The sequence below is a fragment of the Lactuca sativa genome, chromosome 6, assembly GCF_002870075.4.
Source record: "Lactuca sativa cultivar Salinas chromosome 6, Lsat_Salinas_v11, whole genome shotgun sequence".
Classification (NCBI taxonomy): domain Eukaryota; kingdom Viridiplantae; phylum Streptophyta; class Magnoliopsida; order Asterales; family Asteraceae; genus Lactuca; species Lactuca sativa.
Window position 1 is genome coordinate 28726667 of NC_056628.2, and position 15741 is coordinate 28742407.

At 40.1% G+C, this 15741-nt stretch overlaps 1 protein-coding gene across 1 annotated transcript; it reads left to right on the forward strand.

Annotated features, from left to right (window-relative positions):
* The first annotated feature begins 14645 nt into the window (after nucleotides 1-14645).
* LOC111895161 (uncharacterized) lies at nucleotides 14646-15741 on the forward strand. The gene has a single exon (XM_023891261.2). It carries the CDS (start codon nucleotides 14805-14807, stop codon nucleotides 15456-15458), a length of 654 nt encoding a protein of 217 aa, XP_023747029.1. The 5' UTR covers nucleotides 14646-14804; the 3' UTR covers nucleotides 15459-15741.

Below are 15741 nucleotides of genomic sequence, written 5' to 3' on the forward strand. Positions count from 1 at the left end.
TTATACTTTTGGAAATCTTTTTATTTCCCCTTAGTTTGAGTTCAGATACACCCGGAAGTGTACCCGAATCCCTCAAACCAGGGCTCTGATACCAACTTGAAACGACCCAAAAATACGACCCAAAAATTTTTGTTTTTAACATAATCAAAACTGCAATCAGAGCATCATATAATAAAACCATACGTGATGTATTCCAAAACATAATAAAATACTGTGCGGAAAAACTATATCATACTACATCAGATCAAACATCTAAATCAATCCCAGGCTAAAGCTGAGGCGGTGGTGTGTGCGATGCCGTCATCCAGAGCTCTTCCCTTTGCTTGCGGAAGTACCTGAAACCAAAACTGAAACTGTAAGCACGAAGCTTAGTGAGCTCCCCCAAATTACCACATACCATACAATAATATATATCAAGCACATACGGGGCCTTGCCCCCTCCATCGGACCGAAGTCCGATGCTGACTGACCGAGACCTTATCCCCTACATCGGACCGAAGTCCGAAGCTGACATCGGACCGAAGTCCGAAGCTAACTGGGACCTTGTCCCCTACATCGAACCGAAGTCCGAAGCTGACATCGGACCGAAGTCCAAAGCTAACCGGGACCTTGTCCCCTACATCGAACCGAAGTCCGAAGCTGACATCGGACCGAAGTCCAAAGCTGACTGATCATAGCATAACATATCACTAACATGAACACACATAATCTTGTCTGAGCCACAAAGGCATCAAACATGCTAACTACTGCATCGGATAACATTCGGATACTACTGCTAGCTAAACGGGCCGGCATGGTGGCCTTAGACCCGTTCCTACTGAAAAGGGAACTCACCTCGTAAACTGGCGGCTGAGTGTGTGTGTCTGAAAGCTACCGGCTGCTGCTTCCGAAACTCCTCGGCTACAAGTCCATGAACACACTCAATCAAATACTAAACACTGCACTTGGGGTAAAACGACTCTTTTACCCTTGGTCAAAGTCAACTTACTGATGGGGCTGACTCGCCGAGTTGGGCCACCCAACTCGCCGAGTCCTACTCTCACTTCTCAACTCTACATGCTGCTACTCGTCGAGTGTGGCATCGACTCGACGAGTACCCTCTTGATCCAAGAACTCAGATGATCTTCATCCGACTCGCCGAGTCAGATGAACAGACTCGACGAGTTGTTCTTAATCCCCAAGAAGATTGCCTTGGACTCGCCGAGTTGTATGAACAACTCGCCGAGTCCCTCCATTACTGAATCCACTCATAACTCGCTGAGTCCACTCCCTAACTCACCTCGTAAACTCGACACTGAAGAAACTGAAGAATTCGGGACTCGCGACATGACTCGTCGAGTCGTTCTTCCGACTCGCCGAGTCGCCGCCATGCAACATATTTTTACTCGATTTCTCTTGAATCCAACGCATGCAAATGATAGATCTAGGTCCATTAAGCTGTCTTACCACGTAAAGTTTCCAACTTTACGTGCACAACCACATGAAAGAGGGAAATAAGGCTAAAATATGCATAATAAGGGTAGATCCATAGCTTATAAGCAATGCAACCCCAAAAAGACAGTGGATCTGGACTCTTCAACACCCCAACACTCAGATCCAAAGGTATTTCGGCTTAATAACACAATCATCCAAACATAAAGCTTGGAACAAGCATCAAATAGCCCTTAAAAGAGCTCTAATGGAAGTTTAAGCATAAAACCAGAAGAGAACTCCGAAATTACCTGAATAAGTTCACACTTGACCTTGGATCTTGGCACTAGAACTCGTTTCCTTGCTTCCTTCTTCTTCTCCTTCTTCACCCCTTCACAAAACGGAACAAGATCACATATAAGCTCACAAGAGGAAGGTTTAGGGTTTCTCACAGTGCTCTAAGGGGGAAAGTGACGAGATGGAGGCTATAATGGGGTTTAAATAGTGAGCAAGAACCCGGGAGTTAGGGTTTCACCCAGACGGATGGACTCGCCGAGTCCCCGGCTCACGCGTGCTCTCAGCCGCGACCCCACTCGGCGAGTCAGGCTATGAACTCGCCGAGTTCCTCTTGCAAAACTCACAACAATTACCAATAAATTAACATACCGGGAACGGGTCGTTACACAACTGCTGGAACTATCCGTTAGGTACTAAGTCCATAGCTATCAGTGTCCATTCATACGGCACTAAGTCCATAATTGTTAGAGTTTTTAAATTACAACTGGTGAACACACAGTTCAAAGGTTAGACACAACTGCCAATATTATCCTTTAGGCGCAGCTGCCAGGATATTTAGAGTATATCTGGTGAACACGTAGTTCAAAAACACCTACAGCTTGCAAGTCTGCTAGAGTTCCATTGGACTGTCTAGAATAGTACATGATTGTCATCTATACTCTGCTAGATGATTGGGTCATCGCTTAGGTCATCGTTTGGGTCATCACTTGGGTCATCACTTCTCATCATCTTTCACCTCTCATCATCTATATAATCTTTTATCTCTCATCATTCATCTCATCTTTCAACTCTCATCTCATCTCATCTCTAATCTACCCATCTTTACCCATCATAATTATAGGTATAAAATACGTATACAATTTAAATCGAATAAAACATGTATAATTTGTTCATCCAACATAGATATCAAGAACATAGATAATATGCACATATAACACATAATTTATATTAAATAATTCATATCTATGTGTAAGATGAAAGTAACTATGCATTCACCTGTTAAAGTGATGATTCCAAACTCGGGCAGCGCTTCGCTTCTAACAATTCTATTTTCCTTCGACGAATCCTAGTATCATTACCGCTAGATTTTAGTCTAATATTTATAGCTACTATTTATGAGTGATATTGTTTTATAAGTGTTACACAATACTTTTCAACCATTATATACAGACAGGGGCCAGACATGAAACACCGGAGGGCAGAACCACTTTGTCATTATAGCACTTCTAAAATCCAACAACCCTATGCGACCCTTCAAACCAGATTCTCCGTACCGCGAGTAGTTAAAAGATATTATAATAACACTTTTTATATTATATTTTATAATATATTTATTGTTTATAAGTTCATAATAACGATATTGAACATAAACATAAGTTATACTTGAAGTACGATAAACATAACTCACTTACCGGGAGGTTTGGCTAGGAACCGGGCTCTGCGGGGCAGAACTTCCAAGCTAAAAGCTCTTTTTTTCAGAGCTTTCTGGCGCTCCGGAGCTTTCCTCTAGCAATTAGGAGTTACTAGGGCTTTGGGAGAGGTTTACAGAGAAGTTAGAGAGAGAGATGGGGGTTATGGTGTGAGAAAAAATGGTGACCTTCGCGTGGTATTTATAGGTTGAAAAATGGCCCAACTCGACGAGTTTGACCCTCCAACTCGTTGAGTTGAGTGTCATGTGTCACCATCTAGTGGCAAGGCGTGGGGAGGAAGTAATGGTCCAGATTAAGCCACGTCACCCCTTTTGCAACAGCACCATTCCGACTTCTAAATTCTGTAACTTTCGCATACGAGTTCAATTTTCAACGTTCTTTATATCCACGTGTATCTATTGAAAATATCTATAACTCTCCTTTTGACTCCATCGGCTAATTCTTGACTGATTTTAAATTTAAAAGTATGAGAAAATTACATTGTTTAATAACCGTGTAAAATTCATAACTTCTACACACAGACCCCGTTCTCGACTGTCTTTTTATTTTTGAACTCCTATTAATGATATCTTCAATTATCATTTAGTTTGTGACGGCTAAAAATCGATCGATCTAAAATTCGAATTCCGGGTTGTGCACTGTTATGCTAAATTTAGAAAAATCATAACTTCTTCATACGAAGTCAGATTTGGACATTCTTTCTATGTACGTTATCAGTTTAACATATACTACAACTTTCGTGTAGATTCCTAAGGCTAAAAATTAATTTATAAAAAAAATCACGTTTTACGTTACGCGGTGTCGTGCCACTTTAGGCGTAAAACTTTGACGGGTCATAACTTATTCGTTATAACTCGGATTTCGGCGTTCTTTATATGTACAGAACCCTTGTGACATATACTATAACTTAGTTAATATTATTTATTTTAAACTGTAACGTCCGTGTTTCTGGGCTAAGCATTAAAGATGATTTAATAGTCTAGGTCAACTTTTGTAACATGTTTTGAAGTAATAAGAATGAATTATGTGAATATTATGTGTTTTATACTTATTTATGACGATATAATAAACTAAGGATAAAAATAAGCGTCAAAAATAAAATATTAGATAAACCTAATTCTATGAAGAAAATTGTAGTGGTCGTAACAAGGATTCCAGAGATATAAAGAACGCCGAAATCCGAGTTATAACGAAGAAGTTATGGCCTGTCAAAGTTTCGCGACAGAACTGACACGACGCTGTGTGACGTAAAAGTGAGTTTATGATAAAGTGCTTTTTAGCCATAGCGATCTAAATGAAAGTCGTAGTATACGTTAAACCAAGAGCGTGCATAAAAAGAATGTTCAAGACTGACTTCTTATGAGGAAGTTATGAATTTTCTAAGATTTAACATAGCAATGTGCAGCCTAGAATTCGAATTATAGATCGAACGATTTTTAGCCGATACAACCTAAACGAGAATCGAAGATCTCGTCGATAGTAGTTCAACAGTAAAAAGACAGACAAAAACGGACGTCGGATGAAGAAGTAATGATTTTTTAACGGATTTTTCTGTCCCAATCTGTTAAAAATATAACTTTAAAAATAAAGTTAAAATTAGCCGACAGAGTCTAAGCGAAAGTTGTAGATCATGGTCTTACCTACACGTGAATATAAAGAACGTCGAAAACGAAGCTCGTATGCGAAAGTTATGAATTTTTGAAGTTCGATGCATACAATTCAAAGCTTATCCGAAGGAACGCCCAGCGTACGAAGGGGTACGCTAAGCGTACCGAGGTACGCCCAACGTATGAGGTTCGTACGTCCATCGGTCTCATATTTTGCTCGGTCTAGAAGTGGCCACGATATACCCTTCGCATGCTTGTCATGTCAATGACATGTCCGAAGTACCTCCACACAACATACAAAAGTACGCTCAGTGTACAGCAGTACGCCCCGCGTACCAAAGTTACACCCAACGTAACGAGAGGCTTCGGCCACCTATAAAAGGGGTGCGAGGCTGTCCCAAATTATTTTACAAAGTTTTCATTCCTTTCACCCTATACTTTCTCTTAAGCTACACTAAACCCCCTGAAACCTAGGGTACCTTCCTAGCATTAGAAGAAAGTCCCGGAGAGCCCGAAGTCTCCGAGAAAAAAAAGTTTTTCGAGTCGAAACTCTGCCCGTGCAAAGCTCGGTTTTTGACCAAACCTCTCGGTTTCATCGAAAAAGATTTCCCACGATGATCATTCATCTTAAAAATTGATCTTGGTTTTTGAATAAAAGCCCAACAGAAGCACCCGTCATGAGAATTTCCCAAGATGATCATTCATCTTAAAAATTGATCTCACTCAAACGTGTTTAACCACAAAGTTACACTAGATATGCAGTTTTGGAGCACCCGATATGAGAACTTCCCAAGAAGTCATTCATCTTGAAAATTGATCTCACCCGAACACGCTTAACCGTAACATGCTTAACTGCAAAGTTCTCATTGGATATGCGACCCTCTTATATGTTATCGTGTTGGGTGCTCCAAAAAAACAATATCTTGGTAAGTGTGGACAAAAAAGGTTTATAAATAGTAATGTACTTGATTCACCAAAATACACAACAATATGTTAATTCAATTAAAAGGACAAAAACGATGCAATTCTTCATGGACGTATCGAGAAGAGAAAAGTGATGGTATATGTCAAAAAGATAAAGAACAATATTTTATTATGGACTACACGTAAAGAAAAGTGACAACACTTTCCTATGATCGTTATTCGTTCATAAACATGGCCAAGTAAAGTTGAAGCAGGCAACAAAAGTTATATAATGTTTATTTATTTATTCTTATAAATATAACGGTGGTATTTTTTTTTTAATATAATGGTGATATTAAAAAATAAATTACATATTTTAAGTAACATTTAGAGAAAATAAGATTAATATAAGTGACAAAAACTATATTTAGTTTCTACTCACGATTGGATGACTTTAAGTTGTCACTGAAATAAACATTTTAAATTATTATACTTTTATTACAAGAACAAACTCAACCGATATACAAAAGTTTTAAAGTAATATATGTTTAATTGTTATTATATAATTACATGGTTAATTACTTAATTTTATAAAAGACTCGTATTGTTGTTGGCTAATAAGTACCATATTGTTGTTGCTGCTGCATATGGTGTTTTTGATAGAAGAAGATGGAGGTTTAATTGTCTTTGTGCTTCTTACTTTAACACAGATAATAGATCGATTTGTATCATTAATAGTTGTTTTATTTAAAAAAAAAATACATAAAATGAAACTATTATGACTTGCGATAAAGAGCCACCGGGAAGGGGCACATGTTTTACATGTAGAAGACCTGGTTGTTCATGTTTTAGAGATCCAAATCTCATGGAGTGGGCAACAAGACTTTAAGCATAACTATATCTAGTGGATTTGCAGCGTTACGTTTATGATAAAGGGAAACAAATGTAAGACGGTTGTTTGAGATGATAACATGAAACATGTCCACCTAAAGTATATTATACTATTTTAGTATTGTTATTCAATTGTTTCTAGTTATGATCCAAAGAGTGAAAAGTTGATTATATCAAATTTTTATATAGAATTAGGGTAAATGTACATGCCAAGCAGGTCTAGGAATAAAAGATAGAGTATTGCAGATAGAAGTGGCAAAAATTGACACGACACGAAACCCGACACGAAATAAATGGGTTTGGGTAAGATATTTCAACCCGTTTAAATAAACAGGTTGACACGACACGACACGAAAATTAAATGGGTAAGGTTAGGGTTGAGAATTTCAACTCGAATATGACTCGAAACTGACTCGTTTATTTATATGCAAGTTTTTTGAATTATTTAAATAAACTAGAAAAGATACAAAACCAAAAGCATAAGTAAAAGAAAACCTTTGTATTGGTTGCTTTGTAATGCTGAAATGACTTAGCCGTCTAGATCAAGATTTCATTTCAATTTTTCCATTCTCTTCCAAACTACCCAGTCTCTTTCACCACTCTCACATCCTCATGACCTTGTCATCCGCCTCCCAAACTCCCACTCTTTTAATTTTGTCATCTAAACTTGCTATGGATTCATCTATTCTGTCTCAAAACAATTAGTTTTTCATTTCCGCCTACCAAACTCCTACTCTTTCAAGATGCTCAATCTTTTAACCTCACATGACACGACATATTTCAAGATATAACCCTAACCCGAAACCCGACACGAACTCGACACGAAAATAAACGGGTTGACACGACACGACACGTTAATTAAATGGGTCGGGTTAGGGTCAAACACTTTCAACCCATTTAGTGTTTCGACACGACACGACACGACACGATTGCCACCTCTAATTGCAGAGCAAGGTTACAGAGAAAGGTTGTATGGGTTCTGTATTCAAAAAAAGGGACGCATTAAAGAGCTAGTATAAACAACAATATGTACATATTTTACAGCAGGAAATCAGGGAGTCAAATCCCATGATTTTAGGTGATGAATCGTCTAAGATATAGGTTGCTTATAACTCCATAAATCAAGGTGTAGATTGATAATTTCCATATCAGATAGATATGGGTTTAATACGCCCCCGCAAGATGGCAGAACCATCGGTGACGCCAATCTTGGGACGTGTTGCCAAAAATGGTTGTCGAGCGAGCGCTTTGGTAAGTGTATCCGCGAGTTGATCACGACTACTAACATGATGTACTTTCAGACAACCACTCTCAATCTTTTCACAGACAAAATGATAGTCTAAAGCTATATGTTTCATGCGACTGTGGAATATGGGATTTGCACACAATTATGTGGCGCCAATGTTGTCACAGTATAATACAGGGGTTTGAGCCAATGTTACACCAAGTTCTGAGAGGAGATGGGTGATCCAGGTGACTTCTGATGATGCATTTGCTATAGCCTTGTATTCAGCCTCTGTGGAAGAACGGGATACCGATTTTTGACGCATTGATTTCCAAGAGATGATGTTCGGCCCAAGGTAGATGGCATATCCTGTTGTTGACCTTCCATTTTCTGATGCTCCTCCCCAATCAGAGTCACTAAAGGCAGTAACTCTCAATGGTTGTCCACGCTTCAAGAATAGGTCATGGTGAATTGTGCCCTTTAGATAACGTAGGAGTCTTTTCAAAGCTTGCATTTGAGTGTCATTTGGGGCATGCATGGACTGAGAGAGGCGATTTGTGACAAAAGCTATATTTGGTCGGGTTATCGCAAGATATTGTAATGCACCGATGATCTGGCGATACTTTGTTGGATCTGATGGGGCTGAGTTTTCGACTAGAGAAGTGGCACTCTGCATGGGTGTTATGACTGGTTTTGCATCAGCCATCTTGTGATTAGTTAGGATATCACGAATGTGTTTGCTCTGAGAGAGAAATAACCCATCACTGGTGGAGATAACATCCACTCCAAGAAAGTGATGAAGTTCACCAAGGTCTTTGAGTGCAAATCTGCGATTTAGCTGCAACACAAAGTCATCAATAGCACTATTATTGTTCCCGGTCAGAATGATATCGTTAACATAGACAACAAAGTACATCACTATTGTAACATCCCCCTCTGGCACGTATCACAATATTGTCCGCTTTGGGCCACTCGGCACGAGGACTTCCCAGGGGGTCACCCATCCTGGTACTACTCCCGCCCGAGCACGCTTAACTGCAGAGTTCTTATGGGATTTGCTGCCCTCACGGCTTTAAAACGCGTTGTTATAGGGAAGGTATCCACACCCCTTATAAGGAATGCTTAGTTCTCCTTCCCAACCGATATGGGATCAGATCTAACCCACTTTCACCCCCCATTATAGGGTTCGACGTCCCCGTCGAACACATCGACCCGTGCCCTAGCTCTGATACCACTTATAACATCCCCCTCTAGCACGTATCACAATATTGTCCGCTTTGGGCCACTCGGCACGAGGACTTCCCAGGGGGTCACCCATCCGGGTACTACTCCCGCCCGAGCACGCTTAACTGCGGAGTTCTTATGGGATCTGCTGCCCTCACGGCTTTAAAACGCGTTGTTATAGGGAAGGTATCCACACCCCTTATAAGGAATGCTTAGTTCTCCTTCCCAACCGATGTGGGATCAGATCTAACCCACTTTCACCCCCCATTATAAGGTTCGACGTCCCCGTCGAACACTCCTTATAAGGGGTGTGGATACCTTCCCTATCACAACGCGTTTTAAAGTTGTGAGGGCAGCAGATCCCATAAGAACTCTGCAGTTAAGCGTGCTCGGGCGGGAGTAGTACCAGGATGGGTGACCCCCTGGGAAGTCCTCGTGCCGAGTGGCCCGAAGCGGACAATATTGTGATACGTGCCAGAGAGGGTGATGTTACAAATGGTATCAGAGCTAGGGCACGGGTCGATGTGTTCGACGGGGACGTCGAACCCTATAATGGGGGGTGAAAGTGGGTTAGATCTGATCCCACATCGACTTGGAAGGAGAACGAAACATTTCCTTATAAAGGGGTGTGGATACCTTCCTTGTCACAACGCGTTTTAAAGCCGTGAGGGTAGCAGATCCCATAAGAACTCTGCAGTTAAGCGTGCTCGGGCGGGAGTAGTACCAGGATGGGTGACCCCCTGGGAAGTCCTCGTGCCGAGTGGCCCAAAGCGGACAATATTGTGATACGTGCCAGAGGGGGATGTTACAACTATTCCGCCAGACTCAAATATGAAAAGGGAGGCATCAGATACAGATTTGCGAAAGCCATAGTTGATTAAGAATGCCTTAAGCTCAAGATACCAAGCTCGTGGTGCTTGTTTGAGCCCGTAGAGAGCTTTGCGCAACTTACATACATGATTTGGGAATTGTGGGTTGACAAAGCCTGGCGGTTGGACCATATAGACTTCTTCTTGAAGAGTGCCATTTAAGAAGGCATTATTGATGTCTAGTTGGCGTAAGGACCACTTTCGTGATAAAGCAATGCATAATAGGATGCGTATTGTGACCGATTTTGTAACAGAGCTGAAAGTATTAGTGTAGTCAATGCCATGCCGTTGGTGAAATCCTTTAGCTACTAGACGTGCCTTGTATTTTTGAATAGATCCGTCAAAGGATCGCTTAATACGAAAGACCCACTTGCAACCGAGAGTGTTTTGGGAAGTTAGAGGTACTAAATCCCAGGTTTGGTTTTGGATGAGTGCATTAAACTCTGTAGACATAACATCACGCCATTGAGGTATTTTAAGGGCTTGGGTGACACATGATGGTTCAAGAGTCTCTGGTAGGGGGTGAGTTGATGTTGTGTTGAGATAAATATCACTGAAGTACTTAGGATTGGGTTTTCTTTGACGAGGTTGAGGCGGGGAAGAAACCGGTGGGGATGGTGATAGAGCTTGCGGGGATGGTGGAGGAGGAGTATATATGGATTGAGGAGTGCAGGATAAATTTTCGATAGAGTGGGTGGTAGAGGTGGGGATTGGTGATAGAGGTGGTAGAGGATGGTTGGAGTTATGAGGAAGAGTGGTTTCTGGTGAGAGGGTCTGCATAGGAGACAGAGACGGAGTAGGTGTACTTGGTGACATACTAGTGGTCGAGTTGTGAGAGTCTTCCACATGGGCATAAACATCTTGAGGGGTTAGAGATTGATCAGTACTAGCATGCCTCCATGGAAATGTGTCCTCAAGAAATCTAACATGTCGGGAGATATACAATTTACATGTGATAGGATCATAACATTTATAAGCGGACTGAGAAGTGGAGTACCCTAGGAAGATACAAGCTGTAGATTTAGGTTGGAGTTTAGAAGATGTATATGGTTTAAGCCATGGGTAACATAAACAACCAAAGATTTTGAGGCGTGTATAGTTTGGTTTTTGTTTGAACAGGAGTTCTAGAGGAGTTTTATGATTTAAAATGGGTGTTGGAAGTCGATTTATAAGATATGTGGCTGTTTGAACTGCATAAGACCAGAAAGTGGTTGGCAAATTTGCATGATGAAGGAGTGTAAGTGTTGTTTCCATGAGATGGTGGTGTCGTCGTTTTGAAATACCATTGTGTTCTGGAGTGTGAGGAGGTGTAGTAAGGTGTGAGATTCCGTGTGATGTGACAGTATTTTTCAGGAATGCATATTCCCCTCCATTATCTGAGTAAACAGTTAATAAGGGAAGTTGAAAACGGTGTTCAACTAACTTTTTAAATTGTGGAAAAATGATGGCAACATCAGATTTCTTTCTCAATGGGTAAATCCATGTATGTCGGGAGAAATGATCGACAAAGATTACGTAATAACGATATTTGTCAATAGAGATGTCGGTGGGTCCCCAAACATCAGTATAGACAAGCTCTAAAGGTTTAGTGCTTGTTAGAGAGCTATTTGCAAATGGTAGTTTATGACTTTTATGACAATGACAAGAATGACAGATTAACGAAGAACATGAAATTTTATTATGACTAAAGTGAGAGGAGTTTAAAACAGATTGTAATATGCGAGGAGCAGGATGTCCTAGGCGTGAATGCCACTTATTTGCTAGATCTGTGGCGATAACATTGATTTGAGGTTTTCTTGAAGGCATGAAGCAGTAAAGATCATTCTTGTTTTCCCCTCGAAGTAGTTGCACCCCCGTGCGAAGATCCTTCACCAAAAAATGCCACGGAAAAAATTCCATGGAAACATTGTTAGTCTTACAAAATTTTGCAACAGAAATTAAGTTCTTGTTTAAAGAAGGAACACATAGGATATAATTCACATGAAAAAGACGAGATGGTGAGTTTAAGGTTGTGTGACCAGTATGTGTTATTTTGAGACCTGAACCATCGCCCGAAATTATTTCTTCAGGACCACCATAATCAGAGGAGTGTAGGTGATCTTTTTGCCCAGTGACATGGTGAGAGGCTCCTGTATCGAAAATCCATGGATTGGATTTGTTTGAGTTCATTGTAGTGAAGTGTGCCTGAGGAGAAATGTTATTGTCTTTTAGAAATCGAGACAAACGTCGACATTCTTTAGTAAAATGTCCAGCACGGTCACAAAAATTGCAAAAGGCTTGAGGATTGTAAGAGGTTCTGGGGTTGGAAGGTTGAGAATTTGGTCTTCCTTGATGCTGATTCCCTCGTCTGCTGTCTTGATAGGAGTTTTGAGAGTACCTACCAGATGTCTTTCCGCCTTTATGGGTGAAATTGATGTTGGGAATGACAATAGACTCATCTTTCGTTCCTTTTGTCATGTGAATCTCGAAGTCAGTAAGTTTATTTTGAAGCTCCGAGAAAGAAATCGAGGAGTCACGAGCTTGGATGGCAGCCCCCATCTCCTTGAATTCATCTCCAATGTTGTGAAGGACATGAACAACAAGATCTTCATCATCAACAGGGTTCCCAGCTAGTGCAAGATTGTCAACTATTTGCTTCATATCTTGAAGGTATGCTTGGATTGTTCTGTTTCCATGAGGGTTGTCAATTAGCTTCTTTTTTAGAGAGATGACATGAGATCTGGAGGGGTTGGCGTACAAGGTTGTGAGTCGTTGCCATGCTTCAAGGGCAGTTTCGGCAGAGGAGATATTAGGTTGGATAGAATCGGAGCAGCTTCCTAACATGGCACTGATGATGATTTGATCTTGACGATACCAAAGCATGTGATCTAGGTTTGGTTTCTTTTTTTCAGGGTCCAAATTTTTTTCTGGAACAGCTACAATACCATCGATGTACCCTAGGAGATCAAGACCTATAAGGGTTGAGGAGACTTGTCGACGCCAAACAAAGTAATTTGTTTGGTTAAGCTTGATGGGAAAGTGTGTGGGTGCTGTGAGTTGAATGATGGTTTTTGTAGACATTGGATCGTTTGAGCTTGTTAAAACAAGTAAGCTCTGATACCATATAAAAGATAGAGTATTGCAGAGCAATGTTACAGAGAAAGGTTGTATGGGTTCTGTATTCAAAAAAGAGACGCATTACAGAGCTAGTATAGACAACTATATGTACATATTTTACAGCAGGAAATCAGGGAGTCAAATCCCATGATTTTAGGTGATGAATCGTCTAAGATATAGGTTGCTTATAACTCCATAAATCAAGGTGTAGATTGATAATTTCCATATCAGATAGATATGGGTTTAATACTAGGAACCATTTACCTATAAAAACCATGGTTCTAAAAAGCGCGCCTCAAGTCGTGCCATTGCGCGAGATGTGGTGTAGCTGTTACGAAAACGTCCAATGCGAGTTTGTTAAATGTGACGTCCAATAACGTGTCATGGCGTATCTTATCGCATTATGGCGCAAGTTTTTTTCAATGCGCGGTTTTTTTTTGTTTTTTGTTTTTTGTTTTTTTTTTTGTTTTTTAATCGGGCCTAAAATAATTATGTTTTTGTTAACTTTTATATATTAAATACTAATATAACACTTCTAAAAACTTGATATACTTGATAAAATTCAATAATTATATGATTTATCTCTTTTAACGTATATAAAATAGTCACGCCTTGAAAAACGTCATGGTTCGCCAAGGCTTAACTTTGGTGTTGCTGCCAAGTCACGCATCGCGTTATTTAGAACATTGATAAAAACCTTAAACCCAAAAGAGAGCATAAGCGAACTAAAATGCAAAACTATGAACCCACAAACTCATGGTTTGAGGGTTTGAACCTGAAAAACCATGAAACTATACCTACAATTTTAAACCGAAAAGCTATAACTAGAAGTTGAAAGTTTTATAAAAAAAAACCTATTTAATTTGGAAGTTTGATGAGTGAATGACGAAAAAATATACCACTTATTTATGCAATGAAGCTATGTTTATTTACCAAATCAAACGTAAATTAGGTTACCTAACCATCAATTTTCTCACAATTTGATGTTTAATGTTATATAGTAAAAAAAATAATAATTGAAACTTCAATGTTGTATTGGAAAGAAAAAAACTGAAACTTCGTAATGGAAAGAAAAAACCGAAAGTAAATTGCTATTCTTTATGTTTAGAAAACAAAGTTGAAAATTTAATGATTGTAATAGATTTTTAGTTATATCTATCTAATAAATTTTCTGCTATAACCAATAATAAAACAGATTGGTATATTTCTTGTCATACAAAGTACTTAATCGGTTATCTTTTTCTCCATTTTTATTATTCACTTCAATTTCATTTTTCTATACTAAATACATCCTTAAAAACAATATAAAAAATATAAATACATAATTTATTTGGAGAATCCAAATATTCATTTAAAAAAAAAAAAAGAAGCAAAACCCAAAATTTCACATGAAAATTTAAATCCGGGTCCCAAATTCAAATATTTTGAACCATTCCAGAGGAATTCAATTCCAAATTAATTTGAAAATGGTTACCGATCCAACATTGCGGTGTTGTGCCGCCCGCTATTTTAGAACCGTTCGATCATTTTCCAAGCGAAAAGATAGAAAACCCTAACCCAACCATGGTTAATCTTGAAGGTTAACTTAACCAACCAAAACCAATACATTCTTCGCAAACTAACCTCTAAAGTTCCATTTAATTACAACTTATGCCACGGATAACCTATTCCTATATATTCAGCCTCGAACCAGAGCTAGGTTTGCCCAACTGAAGAGCCAAGGGCCCTTCAGTAAAACTACCCTCCCCTCTCTCTCCTCCCTCTTTCTATTCCTCCCAAACCTTTTCTCTTTTCTCATACACAAACACCAAGAAATCGTACTTCCCTTGAAGCTTTCCTCAAAGGGAAAAGAATGGCGACATCTTCTAGAAAATCAAATGCACCGGTTTTGCCGTTGACATCGAAGTTCCACCGTTCAGGTTCTCCGTCCGGAAGATTCGGAAGTCGCTCATCGGCGTTTGCAGCTGAGGTCTCATCGCCCTTTGCGTCATCAACGAGTTCCAGCTTCTATTCGTCTCCGTCTTCGAGTCATGTTTACAGTCGACCGACTTCGCCGACGCGCGTGAACCTCCACGGATTCGCTCCGGTGACTTCGTCGGCGGTGAGATTCTCGTTGGCAAGCAGATCCGGATCTCCCAACCGGTCGATGGCGATGAGTTCTCGAGATCAGGTTGTTCGAAAACAGAACGCTGGAAATCCACTGAAGAATTTACCGAAGAAGACGTGTATGTGTTCGCCTACGACGCATCCAGGATCGTTTCGGTGTAGTCTCCACAAGAATTATAATAGCACACAAGCGATGACGTACTCTCCAAATCGGTTGAATGCTCGTAGATCTGCGATGACGAATTCATTAGTGCGAATCGCTACAGTCGAAGGTGGAGATCTGGTGAAGAGAGCTTTAGCTGCCTTGATCCGACCGTCGTCGCACCAACAGCGGCGGAGATCGGCGTTTGAGCCTCGACCAAGCCGTCTCTCCATCATGTCCAAGGCCGACGACTTATGATTTTCCACAAAAATCCTCTGGTTGTACGGTTACAGGTTTGATGATTTTACCTCTTACCTTTTCCATTACAGATCTCTCCCGCGATGATGCTTGGATTCTGATGAAGATTGCTGTTTTTGTAATTCGCCGACATGAAAATCATTCCTTACATTTTGACACAAGGATGAAGCTTTATCCATTTATGGAATCTAAACGAAAAGAAACCGATCCTCCTTTGTACATAGATGATAGTATATGCTTGCAGCCATTGTGATTGCAAAATTGAAGGACATTTTGAATTGAA

What these genes read in the sequence shown, in the direction of transcription:
- LOC111895161 (XM_023891261.2), top strand. Translation starts at nt 14,805, where the DNA reads ATGGCGACATCTTCTAGAAAATCAAATGCACCGGTTTTGCCGTTGACA.